This window comes from Zeus faber (assembly GCF_960531495.2).
Source record: "Zeus faber genome assembly, chromosome: 17".
Taxonomy (NCBI): domain Eukaryota; kingdom Metazoa; phylum Chordata; class Actinopteri; order Zeiformes; family Zeidae; genus Zeus; species Zeus faber.
In genome coordinates, this window is record NC_137204.1 from 23,440,453 (window position 1) to 23,457,894 (window position 17,442).

Here is a 17,442-nt window from a genome sequence, read left to right on the forward strand (position 1 = left end):
TCAGAGGGGTCCCATTGTGTTAAAGTGGGGTCACGGTTCATTGTTTTCGAAGCCCCCGGCCCGATGGGGAAAACCGCCCCCTGTGAGTGAATCCTTAGCCCAAACAACAAAACAAAAAAAACTCCACCTGCCGTTTAACCGCTCGAGTGTAGCCTCCGCCGCGCCAGATAAGCCTTTGCTGAACACCCATCAGCGGGTGAAGCTACTGTAACGGGCGTTCGTCTGTGCGCGCCTCCGTCTGACTGCCTCAGACGTCTTCAGGAACATCCGCACACCTGAGCCCGTCCAGCTGAGCGCCCACACACACACACACGCACACACGCACGCACGCACGCACGCACGCACACACACACACACACACACACACACACACACACACACACACACACACACACACACACACACACACACACACACACACACACACACACACACACACACGGGTCTATAAGATAAGGTGCTATAATTGGCCAATTGTGGCGTTGTGATGTCAGCTGCGTTGGACCATGTCGGTTTCAGTGAGTCGGAGGCTACACCTAAATCAAGGGAATCAATGTCATTTAAAACCGCTGATCATCGACATTAGATGAAAAAACAAAACCCCAAAAAAGCAAAGTGATGCCAAATATCACCGTGAATCTTCTGTCAACGGTGAAGGGTAAAAAGTATGAAGGGAGAGAGAGACAGAGACAAGACCAATATAACAGCACCATGTTTGACAGTTGGGTTAAAAGGACTTTTGCGGGCCGTGCAGACAGAATGTAAAAAGTACGTGAGGTAAGTGCATTTGCCAAGAACCCGTCGCCGTCTTCCCAGAGTATATTCAGCTTCCGGGACTTTTTTTCGACATTCGTTCCGCCACCTTTCAAAGCAATTATCCCTTCCATACGTTTTTCGCTCTCCACGTCGCCCTGCAGGAGGACCGGGGACGGCTCATGAATGACTCATTAGTTCCATACACTTGGAAATGACGACCTCCAGTACTATTTATTTTTATTTTTGGTAAATTGTGGTCAGCATCTGCGTGAGCACTCATCTCCAAAAAAAATAAAAGCCACCCTGTGACTTTATGAAGTATAATTATAGTTGTATACTGTCCTATCAAAGCACTGGATATGAAAGGCACTTACATACTTTCACTCTGGTGGAAGTGTCAGCGCGGTGCTTTCCCTCTCACCAGAGCTGTTTCGCGGCAGGGTATTTGGGTTATTGCTTCGGGTAAAAGGTCGGAGCGGGCTCTCCCATCGCCGCCGCTGTTAATTGGTAGTGATTTCTGAAATGCAATTGGCCGTCTGATCCTCTTAATTCCCGGCCCGGAGGACAAGCCCGCTGAACTCACCGTGTCAAAAAGTTTCCGTGCATGTCTGACACAAAGCTTTATTTGGGTGGAGGCGCAGGTGGAGATGTGGGTGTGATATCCAGAGAGCAGATAAGAGGTAAAGACAAGTGCGTCAATTACACGCCTCGCATCGTCGCCTGGTGCAACCGTCCTGTTATTCTGCACGGTGGTTGTCGGTGGGTTTTATGTTGCAAAGTGTAACGAGTATTATCTCCTTGACATCTACCGCCTTGGTGCTTTCTTCAACGGTGACTCTAGGACGCACGCCTGTGCATTTATCGGAGGTCATTTGGGGAATAGGGATTCAAAGATCAGATTCAAAGCGATGTTATACCTTTCCTTATGGCTTATGCCTATATTGTAAAAAAAAAAAGAATTATATATATATATAAACAAAAATAAAAACCCTGATTTTGTATAGGTTTCAGGCAGGCATCTGGGAGCAATTGTGATTAAAGAGGCACTACACGAGATGTGAATAATGTATATTAAGGTATGATAATGTATAATAATGTATATTATAGTATAATAATGTATAATATGGTATAATAAGGTACAAGAAGGTACAATAATGTATATGAAGATATATAATAAGCTTTATTAAGGTATACTAATGTAGAATGAGGGATAATAATGTATATTAAGGTAAAATAAGGTAAAAGTATAATAATGTATAATCATGTATATTAAGGTATAATAAGGTAGAATAAGGTATAATAATGTATATTACGGTACAATAATGTATAATAAGGTAGAATAAGGTATAATAATGTATATTACGGTATAATAAGGTACTATAAGGTAGAATAATGTATATGAAGGTACTATATGGTACTCACCACCCCCATGTCCAGCTGCTGGCTGGACAGAGACGGAGCCGCTCCACACAGATGGGGATGGAGGTGGAGGTGTAGGAAGCAAACCAGAGGCACCAGCAACATCTCCACAGGAATAATCCACACAGCTCCGCTCCACCGGGGCATCGTTCCCTACCGCTGTCCGCCTGCTGGGCACGGCTCAAGCACGGACTCCTGCGGCCGCCTCCACGGGGGGGAACCTGCGCTGCGCGGCGCGCGCATCGGCGCGATCGCGCTGCGTGAACCGCCGGCGGCTCGCGGGGGGAGCCCACGGGACGAGACTCCTCGGGCTTCGCGGGAGAACTTTCCGCGCCGCGCTCACGGGCTGCCGCTGCCGCTGCCGCTGCCGCTGCCGCTGCCGCTGCCGCTGCCGCTGCCGTTGCCGTTGCCGCTGCCGCTGCCGTTGCCGTTGCCGTTGCCGCTGCCTTTGCCGCTGCCGCTGCCGCTGCGCATTGTGACTCGGGCGTTCGGAGCGGTCGCGGGGAGGCGAGCGTCGGACCGCGCGGGCAGCTGCTTCCTCCGGTGTCCCCACGAGGAACCGCCGTGGAAACGCCGCGTGCAGCGTGCAGCGGGGTGGGTGGTGGTGGGTGGTGGTGGGTGGTGGGTGGTGGTGGTGGTGGTGGTGGTGGGGGGAAGGAGGGGAGGGGGGGGGGGGTGGCGTGTGGAGCTGCGCGCGAGCGGAGGGGTGACGGCGGTCTGGCGCGAGGCGCGAGGGAAGCGTCTGATGTTAGCCGCGCGGCGCGGCGTTGACGCGCGCGCTCCACGCGGTTTAGGCTTCCACGTCCAAGAAGCAGCAGCGGCGTCCTAACATGACCAGCAGGGTACTACTGATAGTACCAGTGCTACTTATATTACAATTACTACTACCAGTACTACTAACCATATAACTACCGTTTCTCCTACTGCTGCTACTACAGTATAACTGTGATTATTAAAACTACGATCCTGTTGTGCTACTGCTACTACTGCTTCTTTTACTACTGTTACTACAACTTTTGCTCTTACTTTCAATATTCAAGATTCAACGTATATACATTCATGCAGTGAAATGGCAAGTGTCAAGTCACTACTTCTGTCATTACTACTATTACTACGCTGCTACAACTACTACTTCTACTACTTCTACATATTATACCATACCCGTAGTGCAACTTCTATTACAATTACTATTAATACTACCACTGCAAGTATTACTAATGATCTTACTACTACCATTGCTACTACTACTCCTGCTACTATAGTGCTACTGCTAATACTGTTTCTACTACAGCTGCTACTACAACTACTATTATCAACATATACTCCTATTGTAGCACTACTACTGCTGCTACTAGCGTTACTAGCACTTTTGCTGCTACTTTACTTCTTTACTTCTACTTATAGTATACTACTACCACTATTACAATAACTACTGCTGCTACTACTATTATTTATAATAATAATAATACTGCCACTGCTAATAATACTACTACAACTTCTACTTCTACTATTACTACTTACAGTGTACCATTACTATTACTACTGCTGCTACTATTACTAATAATACTGCTCCAACAACAACAACAACAACAACAACAACAACAACAACAAGCAGAAGAAGAAAGAAAAGAAAGAAAGAAAGAGCCAGAAGAAGAAGAAGAAGCATAGGAAGAAGAAAGAGATGAAGATGAAGGAGAAGGAGAAGAAGAAGGAGAAGGAGAAAAAGAAGGAGACGAAGAAGAAGAAGAAGATGAAGAAGAAGCAGCAGCAGAAGGAAAGAAGCAGGAGGAGAAGAAGAAGAAGCAGCAGCAGGAGGAGAAGAAGAAGAAGCAGCAGCAGGAGGAGAAGGAGAAGAAGAAGGGGACAAAGAAGGAGACGAAGAAGATGGAGACGAAGAAGCAGCAGAAGAAGAAGCAGAAGAAGAAGCAGAAGAAGAAGATGCAGAAGGAGAAGGAAATTAAGAAGCAGAAGAAGATGAAGGAGAATAAGGAGAAGAAGACGAAGGAGAAGAAGGAGAAGAAGAAGGAGAAGATGAAGAAGAAGGAGAAGAAGACAAAGAACCAAAAGCAGAAGAAGAAGCAGAAGAAGAAGAAGGAGAACAAGAAGAAGCAGAAGAAGACGATGTGGAAGAAGACGAAGAAGAAGCATAAGAAGAGGAAGGAGAAGAAGGAGAAGAAGAAGAAGAAGGAGACAAAGAAGGAGATGAAAAAGATGGAGCGAAGAAGCAGCAGCAGAAGAAGACAAGGAGAAGACGACGGAGAAGAAGAAGGAAAAGAAGAAGAAGCAGAAGCAGAAAAAGAGGGAGGAGAAGAAGGAGAAGAAGGAGACAAAGAAGGAGAAGAAGACGAAGAAGCAGAAGAAGCAGAAGGAGAGGCAGGAGAAGATGAAGGAGAAGGAGTAGAAGAGAAGGAGAAGAAGAAGATGAAGGAGAAGAAGGAGGAGAAGGAGAAGAAGACAAAGAAGCAACAGCAGAAGAAGAAGCAGAAGAAGAAGAAGCAGGAGAAGAAGATGCGGAAGAAGAAGACGAAGAAGAAGCAGAAGAAGATGAAGGAGAAGAAGATGAAGAAGCAGAAGAAGAAGGAGACAAAGAATGAGACAAGAAGATGGAGACGAAGAAGCAGCAGCAGCAGAAGAAGACGAAGGGAAGACGAAGAAGGACAAGAAGAAAGAGAGAAAGAAGGAGACAAAGGAGACAAAGAAGAAAAATAAGAAGATGAAGAAGCAGCAGAAGCAGCAGAAGAAGATGAAGGAGAAAGAGAAGATGAAGGAGGAGTAGAAGAAGAAGGAGAAGAAGAAGCAGAAGAAGAAGCAGGAGATGCAGAAGAAGAAGGAAAACAAGAAGCAGAAGAAGATGAAGGAGAAGGAGTAGAAGAAGGAGAAGAAGACAAAGGAGAAGAAGAAGGAGGAGAAGCAGAAGAAGGAGAAGATGAAGATGAAGAAGAAGCAGAAGGAGAAGCAGAAGAAGAAGATGCGGAAGAAGAAGAAACAGAAGAAGAAGATGCGGAAGAAGCAGAAGAAGAAGAAGAAGAAGGAGACAAAGAAGGAGACGAAAAAGATGGAGACAGAGAAGCAGCAGCAGATGGAGACAAAGGAGATGGAGACGAAGAAGCAGCAGCAGAAGGAGACAAAGAAGATGGAGACGAAGAAGAAGCAGCAGAAGAAGACGAAGGAGAAGACGAAGAAGAAGCAGAAGAAGATGAAGGAAAAGAAGGAGACAAAGAAGGAGACAAATTAGATGGAGACAAAGAAGCAGCAGCAGAAGAAGAAGAAGAAGAAGACGAAGGACAAGAAGGACAAGAAGAATGAGACAAAGAATGAGACAGGAGACAAAGAAGAAAAAGAAGACGAAGAAGCAGCAGAATCAGCAGAAGAAGAAGCAGAAGGGGATGCAGAAGAAGGAAAACAAGAAGCAGAAGAAGATGAAGGAGAAGAAGGAGTAGAAGGAGAAGGATAAGAAGAAGATGAAGGAGAAGGAGGAGAAGAAGCAGAAGAAGAAGCAGGAGATGCAGAAGAAGAAGGAAAACAAGAAGCAGAAGAAGATGAAGGAGAAGGAGTAGAAGAAGAAGGAGAAGATGAAGATGAAGACAGGAGAAGGAGAAGAAGACAAAGAAGCAACAGCAGAAGAAGAAGCAGGAGACGAAGAAGCAGCAGCAGGAGACAAAGAAGATGGAGACGAAGAATAAGCAGCAGAAGAAGACGAAGGAGAAGACGAAGAAGAAGCAGAAGAAGATGAAGGAAAAGAAGGAGACAAAGGAGACAAATTAGATGGAGACAAAGAAGCAGCAGCAGAAGAGGAAGCAGAAGGAGATGCAGAAGAAGAAGAAGAAGCAGAAGAAGAAGAAGAAGTAGAAGATGAAGGAGAAGCAGAAGAAGATGAAGGAGAAAGAGAAGAAGATGAAGGAGAAGGAGTAGAATAAGAAGGAGAAGAAGAAGGAGGAGAAGAAGCAGAAGAAGAAGCAGGAGATGCAGAAGCAGAAGGAAAACAAGAAGCAGAAGAAGATGAAGGAGAAGGAGTAGAAGAAGAAGGAGAGGAAGACAAAGGAGAAGAAGGAGGAGAAGCAGAAGGAGAAGATGAAGATGAAGACAAAGGAGAAGGAGAAGAAGACAAAGAAGCAACAACAGAAGAAGCAGAAGAAGAAGCAGAAGAAGAAGAAGAAGCAGAAGGAGAAGCAGAAGAAGAAGAAGATGCGGAAGAAGAAGAAACAGAAGAAGAAGATGCGGAAGAAGCAGAAGCAGAAGAAGAAGAAGAAGAAGAAGAAGGAGACAAAGAAGGAGACGAAGAAGATGCAGACGAAGAAGCAGCAGCAGATGGAGACGAAGAAGATGGAGACGAAAAAGCAGCAGCAGATGGAGACGAAGAAGCAGCAGCAGAAGGAGACAAAGGAGAAGACGAAGAAGAAGCAGAAGAAGATGAAGGAAAAGAAGGAGACAAAGAAGGAGACGAAGGAGATGGAGACAAAGAAGCAGCAGCAGAAGATGAAGCAGAAGGAGATGCAGAAGAAGAAGAAGAAAAAGAAGAAGATGAAGGGGAAGATGAAGGAGAAGAAGGACAAGAAGAATGAGACAAAGAACGAGACAAAGGAGACAAAGAAGAAAAAGAAGAAGACGAAGAAGCAGCAGAATCAGCAGAAGAAGCAGAAGGGGATGCAGAAGAAGGAAAACAAGAAGCAGAAGAAGATGAAGGGGATGCAGAAGAAGGAAAACAAGAATCAGAAGGGGATGCAGAACAAGGAAAACAAGAAGCAGAAGGAGAAGAAGCAGAAGGAGAAGGAGAAGCAGAAGCAGAAGAAGCAGAAGGAGAAGAAGGAGAAGCAGAAGAAGAAGATGAAGAAGAAGGAGATGCAGAAGAGGAAGACAAAGAAGAAGACGAAGGAGAAGAAGCAGAAGAAGAAGCAGAAGAACCAGAAGGAGAAGCAGAAGGAGAAGAATTAGAAGAAGAGATGAAGAAGAAGGAGAAGAAGACAAATTAGAAGGAGAAGAAGCAGAAGAAGACAAAAAAGAAGAAGAGGAAGAAGACAAATAAGAAGAAGCAGAAGAAGGAGAAGGAGGAGAAGAAGATGCAGAAGAAGAATAAGTATAAGAAGACTGAAGCAGCAGAAGCAGAATAAGTTGAACAAGAAGCAGAAGAAGGAGAACAAGAAGGAGAAGAAGAAGACAAATAAGAAGAAGAAGAAGAAGAAGAAGAAGAAGAAGAAGAAGATGAAGGCAAATAAGCAGAAGAAGATGAAGGAGAAGAAGACGACAAAGAAGAAGCAGAAGAAGACGAGGAAGAAGCAGCAGCAGATGAAAAAGCAGAAGGAGATGAAGAAGACAAAGGAGAAGAAGAAGGAGAAGAATTAGAAGAAGATGAACAAGAAAGAAGAAGCAGAAGAAGAAGAAGATGATGAAGAAGAAGCAGCAGCAGCAGAAGAAGAAGAAGAAACAGCAGCAGAAGAAGAAGCAGAAGAAGAAGACCAATGTGGTGTGTGGATGGGATGGTTTGAGCAACCACACCCGATGCTAGGTGGCTGGGCTAACGACAGCAGGTTAAGACCCCATCCACACACTCACTCAGGAGAGGAGCCCTGTCATGACATGTTCCATCTGCTCCTGGCTAATTCCACCTAGCCTCCTCTCTGTGCCGGAGGGCCCTGGAAATGCCACTTGGGCGGAGTGTGGCAGGAGGAGCTGCCACAACGAAGAAGACAAAGCAGAAGACGAAGAAGCTGCAGACGAGGAACAAGTAGAAGCAGAAGACTACAAAGATGAAGCAGGAGAAGAGAACCTCAGCAGAAGATGAAGGAGAAGAAGACAAAGAAGGAGAAGGAAATGACTGAGGACCACACAAAGACAAAGACGAAGGAGGTGAAGACAAAGAAGCAGAAGGATAAGCAGAAGGAGAAGACAAAGGGAGAGAAGACAAAGAAGCGGAAGGAGAAGACAAAGAAGGAGAAGCAGAAGACAAAGACTAAAAAGGAGGAGAAGACAAAGACGGAGGAGAAGACGAAGGAGATGAAGACAAAGGAGCAGAAGGAGAAGACAAAGAAGGAGAAGCAGGAGAAGAATACTTAGAAGTAGGAGAACAAGAAGGAGACGACGAGGACGAAGGAGAGGAGGAGAAGAAGACAAAGTAGGAGGAGACGAAGAAGGGGAAACAGACGAAGGAGAAGAAGCAGGAGACGACGTAGCAAAATATGAAGGAGCGGCAGAAGATGACCAAGCAGAAGAAGACGAGGAAGACAAAGCAGAAGAAGACAAAGAAGGAGAAGCAGAAGAAGCAGAAGAAGATGGAGAAGAAGACAGACTACGAAGAAGATGTAGAAGCAGACGATGACGAAGAAGACGAAGAAGAAGCAGAAGAAGAAGAAGAAGAAGAAGAAGAGGATGAAGAAGCCGAAGATGAAGCCGAAGACGACCAAGGAGCAGAAGACGAAGAAGGAGACAAAGGAGATGAAGACGAAGAAGCAGAAGAGGATGAAGAAGTAGACGAAGAAGAAGAGGACTAAGAAGATGAAGGAGAAACGGAAGATGAAGAAGGAGACGAAGAGCAAGACCAAGAAGATGGAGAAGATGATAATAGATATTGATAATTATGATAAAGCACTTCTTCACACAGATGCAAGCAAAAGGTTGCGTTGACGAGGCGAGTCAACGAGTGGAAGAAGCATTTCAGATCCGGTTTGAGCTCGGAGAGTCGTAGGTGCGTACGAATAATGGGCCCAATTTCATCAGCTGGCTCTTTGCAGAAGCCGACGGAGGTACAGGAGAAGGTGCAACGTGAAACGGGTGAAGCGTGAAATTGTCAATCTGAAGACGCGCAAGTTAATGGTCTCGCATTAGCGGCTGCTTCCCGCCGCGCCGACGACGTTTCCATCCGAGCCACCGGCAAAAGGTCGCTCAGTCGGTGTGGTGGAGTAGTTTTCCTGTGAGAAGGTCGGTCGATCACAATCATATACTCGTTTGTATTGAATTAGTGCGGCCGTTAAAGGTGGCGACGCAACACGGACTGAAAAGTACGCTGTTTGAATGCAGCGGAAGGTGCCCACCATCAAATTATCCTTCCCAAGGAGCACCGCTACCTTTAGCCCAAGAGCTCAGTACACACTGTTTTGGAACGAAAGCAAACAGAATAAAATGACTGACTGCATGTCATCAGTGGCGCAGGGAGGTGGGGGTGGGCGAGCTGAAGCCCCCCCTAGTGGAGGCCGCAGCCCCTGGATCTCGCACTTGGCAGTCAACCCTAAACTTTGACAATTGAAAATGACAATTCAAAAATACATTGTTTTAGAACCATGGGTAGAATGTGTTAAAATGCGTCCGCGCGTCAGAGCCGAAATAGGTGGAGGCCTCCGGAAGAGACGCGCGGACACATTCACGGATTATTGTTCTCCAGATAACGAGGATGTCAGGGGGGGTGGCAAGGAACTCCGCCCCTTGGAAAGGAAAAAGGAAGGAGCGCTTCAACGTCCCTCCTTCCCCTCCGCCCGAGAGTTTGAAAGTCCTGACCCGGTTCCTTGACAGGCTGTGAGGGACGGGCGGGCGGAGATGCTCTGCACAGTGGATTTAAACCCAGCTGAGTTCGGGGCGTGTGTCGCCCGCCGACCGCGCCCCGATGGACCTCCCGGGAGATGGGAGTCCGGCCTGGATGATGGACAGCAGCTCTGGCTCTCTGGTCTGGTCTGACTCTCAAAGGGTGCTGCATGTGATCGCTGAAATTAGTTCAATATCAACACCCTCACTGCCAGGTACAGGCTTCATAGAAATGCGCCCAACCAAGCGATGCAATTAATCACCCAGTCAGAATCTCCCTGCCTAAATCTCCATAAAACTATTTGATGGGGTGGTGGATTAGACTGATTCACATGTCAGTTTTCTGTTGGTTTTGGAGAAAACGAAACAAGGCTCGCCTCTGGAGGAAAGGTACAGGGCCGGGAAGAAGGTGCGTCTGCTCGGCAGTGCGCGTCACGCCGCCCAGCAGAGCTGCTCCGAGCTGAGAAGCGTCACGCTTTCACCGTGAGTCTCGCACATATCAACCAGTTGATGCGCTCACACCTATTTCTTACACTGTGAATCCCAACATAAGCACTTTTTTTATTAATTTTTTCCCCATTCTATGTATATATTTCCAACTTTCTTTCAAATCTCACACTGAACCTCTGGTGAAACTTGGCAGCCCTGCTGCCCACTAAGAAAAGAGCGCGGATGAAACATGCGAAAAAATATGTGATCAATGGCTGAATCACCATTGATTCAGCCAGTGATGATTCAGCCATCATCACTCAGATGATGAATCATCATCTGAGTGATGAAATGTCATTTGTTTTTGTTTGGAGCTTGGGGGTTTTGTCTTGACTGAAACATTAATATGCGTGTAAGCTGTCGCGCACATGCACTAATCCAGGGCAGCCCCTCCCACTGCCGAAAATATGTTCCCGCGCGTTCCCGCATCAGGATGATCACCGTCAGTACTGCTAACATTACTACTTTAACTGTAGTGTTGGTGGTCATGTGGTTGTAATGCATGGCCATGGGTGAGCTCTTCACTAGGACGTGCCCGGTTCTCACCTCTTTTTAATCTCTCTCTCTCTCTCTCTCTCTCTCACTCTCTGTCTCTTTCAGTATCACACACACGCACGGACGCACACACACACACACACACACACACACACACACTCACACACACACACACACACACACACACACAATATATACCAGTGTTTGACCACAGCAGCATTGGGATAGGGGGGAAAACCCCTGCAAATCCTGCATTTTCACAGGATGTTATTGTGTGAAAACGCAGCGTGAGAAACGCTCGTAACTTTTCTAATCGTAGTTCAATCGTAGGTCCGTAGGTTTGGGAATTCGATTTTCTCACATTAATCATGGGATGATTGTGACGTGGCGATTGATTTTCGTACAGTCGGGCCCGAAACCACCGGCCCCCATGTAGTCGCTTATCCGTGAATGAGATTCCTACACCTCCCTAGGCCACTCTTCTGGTTCCTTGCCGTTCTTCTGCTGTTTTCACATCTGTGGTCGACGGCATTTTGATCCGGACGTATTTCCAGCCATTTCAGCAGGTGTTTTGGGGTCATTGTCCTGCTGGAGGGCCCATGACCTTCAATGGAGACACAGCTGTCTGACACTGGGCTCAACATTGCCCTCCAAAATACCTTGGTAATCCTGATCCTGATCCTCATGATGTCATGTAAAGAAACCCCAAAACATCGCTGGAGGGCAGCGTTCCTCTCTTTGAAGACGTTTGACATTTTGTTTTCTCTAAACATAGACTTTATGTAATTGACCAAAAAGTTCTATCTGATCTCATCCACACACGGGGCATTCTCCCAGGAGGATTTCCAGTGTTGGATTGCTCAGGTGCGTTTTTGGCAAATTCCAGCGAGGAAACCTTGCGCCCGAAGTTCAGCTTGAATCTGTTTTGTTGGGGTTTTTTTTCTGACAGCTTCTGAAAAGGTCCCATTTATACTCTCCAGGTAATTCAAGTATTTCTGCGTGGAAATATATCCTTTTTAGTTTTTTCCCAGCACTTTCTGCTCCACTGCAAACCAAAGAAATACGTATATGGCTAGTAAAAGATGTGGAAATCTCAACAATGGTCAGGAAGAAATGGTGCCTGGGTACCCAATATTTTCGGCTACGACTGCATACGATTGTGTGAACTCCTCTGGGAACCCAACATATACATATACAGTGCCATACACAATGACTGCCTTTGTTTACTATTCCAGTACCGTTCCAAAGTGAAGTCATTTTGGGCCAATTGGTTTGTCGCAAAACCAAAAAGTACATGTAGGGTTGGGATGGAGAGAAAAAGATGCTGTCAAGCTCCGAACACAACCACAGCGAGAGTATAAGAATGGAGTGACTACATTTCATTTTCACTTCATCTTTATTTCGTTCTCGGGGATGCATCGGGAGGCGAACCCTCATTCTCAATGACGCAGTGATCACATTAGGCAGAAAAAAAAAAAGAAGTCAAGAAGACAAGACGTCGGTTAAAAACATTTCCCAGTTAAAAAACAATTACATTATAAAACGATGAGATTTGTAAGCATATTTCTAAAATGTCACAATGGTGTTCAGGACTCAGCATTTAGGGTGCACTGTAGGTTGTTCCACGAGTCCGGAGCGCAACATTTAAAAGCGGGCCCCTCCGAGTCTAGCCGTGGAACATCTCATGTGGTCCAGTCATCAGAGCGTGTTTGATAAGCTCCCACATTGAGGCGTAAGAGCGAAGTCATGTGAATTGGTGAAATTTTAGGAGCGCGCATTTACCATTTACCAAAGAGAGAGTGCCGGCAAACTTTTTCATAGCGACAATGATGGTACTGTAGGTATGACCAGTAATAAACCTGAGAGCAAAGTGATATATAGTGTCTAAGGGCACAAGGGTGGTAACAACAGCATGTCAATATATTCCTATATACATGTTTATATATTCCTATATACATGTCTATATATTCCTATATACATGTCTATATATTCCTATATCATCATCATCATCAGGTCTCTTGCTCGGCGACGGGGGCGACGCCATGTGTAGAGCCAATCAGTTTCACCAATCTTCTCTATTTGGGACTGCTGCTGGCCTGGCATGTATATATTCCTATATACATGTTTATATATTCCTATATACATGTCTATATATTCCTATATACATGTTTATATATTCCTATTTACATGTTTATATGTTCCTACATACATGTCTATATATTACGATATACATGTTTATATATTCCTATATACATGTCTATATATTCCTATATACATGTTTATATATTCCTATTTACATGTTTATATGTTCCTACATACATGTCTATATATTACGATATACATGTTTATATATTCCTATATACATGTTTATATATTCCTATGTACATGTTTATATATTCCTATATACATGTTTATATATTCCTATGTACATGTTTATATATTCCTATATACATGTCTATATATTCCTATATACATGTTTATATATTCCTATTTACATGTTTATATGTTCCTACATACATGTCTATATATTACGATATACATGTTTATATATTCCTATATACATGTTTATATATTCCTATGTACATGTTTATATATTCCTATATACATGTTTATATATTCCTATGTACATGTTTATATATTCCTATATACATGTTTATATATTCCTATTTACATGTTTATATAATCACCCTAATCTATGACAGAAAGTCATACAGTCTCAACAATTCTTTTTCTACTAAACATGGGAAAGCAGGTTCTATATTTATAGAGAAAGCCACGTTTTCGGCGCCAGCTTTTCAACCAGTTCATCGGTATAAACTTTGAAAATCAGTTCATCATCAATATCATATTTATCTATAGCGTGGGACCCTTTCAAAAGCTGTACCGGGTCAAGTTCCAATCGTAAGTTTGCTATAATCAATTTCCCTAGTTCTTGTGAAGAGCGTGTGTTTTGTTTTAGTTTTTCCAGCACTGAACACAAGTTTGACATGGATGAGTGTCTCCTTGTTCTGCAACGTAACCGGCGGCCTGGGTCTGTGTAACTGGAAGTCACGCTCCTACAACGTACAAATAAACTGACTCACCACTCGCAACGAGTCCTCCACCTCTCTCCAAACTCAAACTCAACGCCGCTCGGGCCACAGTGGTGATAACGGCTTTCCTCCAAAGTAAAAAAATAAATAAAAATAAAAGCGCTATCGTCATAGAAATAAACGGGAGGCAAGGATTCCACGGAGTCAGCGCAAACCCAATTAAAAGACACGTCAGCCAGAAGCTGGCACATCAGAGTGAAGGAACTGCCGTGGCGTTAAAACACACTTCCACAGACGCTTTATTTTCTACCCTCATTATTCTCCCGCTTCATCCGACTAGACGATGGCCTTGCAGGGAAGGACAAAACTATATGCCGAACTGCAGCTGATAATCACAATTACATAAGAGTTTGGAGCGCGGGCAAATGGCGCTTTTCCCTGCTGCTGATCGGCCCCTCGCAGCTCTTTTCAGATAAACACGTCGGTGCGTTTCGCCTGCAAGCCAGGTGACATTCCAAGACGAAGCTCCTGATCTCCCTTTGAAAAAATTCCGATTGACCGATGATCGATTCTGGAGGTTTCCAGGCGTGCGCCCAGACTGCCAACGAATCACATCTCTTCACCGGTTGTTTTCGTTTGCGCGAACGACGAATCACATTCAGCTGATGAATCGCCGCGCGAAACTTTCTTTCCGTGAAAGTTCTCACGAAATAAAAAAAGGCACAGGCTCATTTAAAAATGGCAGGGGAAAAAATCCAAGTGAATCAGTAATCCTACCTTATAATTTATCTTGAAACTCACTGAAGCGAGGACACACACATACACCCACGCCCACAGGTATAATTTTTTATTCATATCAGGCAGGGCGGCCATTTATTACATGTCGGGAGGACAGGGGACAGGGAAGGGGGCATTAGTCTTGTTCCAGACTAAAGCAGCATTAAATTGTCAGTTAGAGGAGATTAACATGCACGCGTTAACTACGGGGCCCGTAGTTAACGCGTGCATCATCATCATCATCATCATCATCATCATCATCATCACATACATTCATCTGTATTGGATGAAGGATGGTCGCTGTCCCCTGGCTGACATTGTGATCAGAGCTGCATGTAGTGGCCGTTCAAGGAAACATACTTCATGTGGCCGTATACATGGAATATTATATCTTATTTTCACCCATTTGATATGTTCCAGTGTCTCTTCTACCCATAGGAAATCCAATGTAAAAAAAAATAAAATAAAATAGCCATATTTTCCACAATAATTGGCATTAGTTATTGTTGAACAAATATGGAAAATATTTGAGATGGTATTTCAAGCAGCTCTTTGAGGCTCGGTGAGGAATCACGTAGAGTTTAGAGGAATAGAAGGGACATACACAAAGCATTCAACGATGCTCTGAACCTGAAAGATGCTCCAAACCTGCAATTATTTCGCAAAAGACCTTGTCCCTAGCAGTTATATGTTGTGAAAATGAATGCAAGAACAGCCTCATATCCATCCTACCATCCATCCATCCATCCACCCATTTATCCACCCATCTACAAGTATCTTTCAATCTACCTACCTATCGATCCATGCTCCCAACCACCCATCCACCTACCTTGTATTTACCTACCCATCCATTCATGAAGCCAACCACCCACCCATCATCCATCCACCAATCAACCCACAGTGTACGTACCTATCCATCATCCTTCAACCCAACCACCCTTCCCTTCCATTCATCCAACAATCCATCCATCCCCATACCTGCCTACCTGCCTGTATGAGAGGTCTGCAAGTGGGAAATGCCTTGCTTTAGCGCCTAAAAGATGGTTCAACAGGTTAAGAATCGCTGACTTCATCCTTTCTCACTGATTCGTGGATTTGACTCAAATTTAAGACTTCCAAGAATCTATGATAAAACCTATGAATGACTCTGAATGACTCCCCCCCCATGTGTTAAACCTCCCCAACACACAAGCTAAATTTGTAATAAATACAAATCCTCCTCTTCATCCTCCTCCTCCTCCTCCTCCACTTCCTCCTCCTCTTCCTCTTCCTCCTTTGTCTCCTCCCTCTCCTTCTCCTCCTCCACAGCCTCCTCAGCCTCCCCCGCCTCCCCCTTCTCCTCCTCCCCCGCCTCCTCCTGCTCCTCCTGCTCCACCTCCTGCTCCTCCTCCTCCGGGCTCAGCACATCTCCTCCTGCTCCTCCTCCTCCGGGCTCAGCACACCTCCTGCTCTCCCCTTCTTACGCTGAGCTTTTAATGACCAAACTGGCTGCTCTGATCTCTGGACCTCAGCACGAGCCATCAATGATTCAGATCAACAGCTCTCGTTCCTCCTCCTCAGCGGCGCCACAGGTGTGTGTGTGTGTGTGTGTGTGTGTGTGTGTGTGTGTGTGTGTGTGTGTGTGTGTGTGTGTGTGTGCGTGTGTGTGTAAGCGTTCATTTATCACCAGAGTATTAAGACCATCAGTTCCCTGCTCCACTGGCTTCCTCAATCCCTGCTGCTCCGCCACTCGCTGCTGCTCTTTAATGGATGAACGATGTAGTGATGGTATCACCCAATTCCCCCCTGACATGTCTGAAGTATCTGATTACAAAAACACACATAGACAGACAGACAGACAGACAGACAGACAGACAGTTGGATGGACAAACCGACAGACCGACAGACCGACAGACGGATAGATAGATGATCTAAAGCCAGAGTGATAGATTAAACATCATGCCCCAAGACTTAAATAAATATAAATAATAATAATATAATAAAACGCTTTTATTTCCATGCGCCTTAATCATTTTGGCTTAAATTAATGAGTTAATTAATCAAATTGAGGTTCCAAAGGAGATTTATGGTGTTTATAGATCATGTCACAAGTTTAAGCAATAAATGGCACATATTTCATTGTACTGCTGCCACACACACACACACACACACACGCACACGCACACGCACACGCACACGCACACGCACACACACACAGGGTAAACACAATAATCATAATAATGTGTGATTTAACACCAGATGTATTTTAAATTCCCCCAAACTACTTCCTGTTGCTGCATGTGTGCGGTGCATATTGATCAGTGTGTGTTTCCATCTTCCATCAGCAGCAGCAGCAGCAGCAGCAGCAGCAGCAGTATCGTGTGATGCCGCTGAACCCAGTTTGATAACATGCTCACGCCGCCATCCCAGCCCCCGATCTGCTATCTCTGCTGCTCCTTGTTGCCTGGTGCTCAGAGGACGACCACCAGGAGTGGAACGTCCACAGTGGGGATAGATCTGAACACCCCCACCCCCCCCCACCCCACCCCCACTCCCCAGGCTCTGTGGGAGTTGTTTTCAGGATGGGAGACGCCGCTCTGAAGGCTCTGCCCGAGGCGCGTCTCCACCCGTCGACATCTAATCTGGTTTCCTCGCGGGATCGAGGACACCCTGTCTCACACACCGGAAGCGCACACACAGCGGAACGGGGCAAACCAGAACGGGCGTGGGAGAGATTGCTCCCTGATTAAATTTGTGTTGTGCGATCGGGTGATGGCCCCCGATGTGAAGGAGCTTCTTTGGATCATTTCACTACAGGTGTTACTTGCATATGTGCCGCGTACCTCAGATTACCATTTAGAACGCATAAAACAAGACTATTAGTTTTTTTTGTCAATGTGCGTCTGTGTAAAACACAGCTGCTCTCGCTCCATTATAATGTATACAACGTCAGACTTAATATTGTCTTTGACATTGTATTGATCAC

General features: G+C 45.3%; 1 protein-coding gene across 1 annotated transcript in view; it reads right to left on the reverse strand.

The window, feature by feature from the left end:
* Window positions 1-2,701, reverse strand: part of LOC307243342 (matrix metalloproteinase-17-like) — a 79,681-nt gene extending 76,980 nt beyond the window's left edge. The window contains exon 1 of the mRNA XM_080018117.1: window positions 2,179-2,701. Within this exon, the coding sequence (XP_079874243.1) occupies window positions 2,179-2,322 (144 nt within the window). The 5' untranslated portion in view covers window positions 2,323-2,701. The remainder of the gene's footprint in view (window positions 1-2,178) is intronic.
* Between the last annotated feature and the right edge of the window lie 14,741 nt (window positions 2,702-17,442).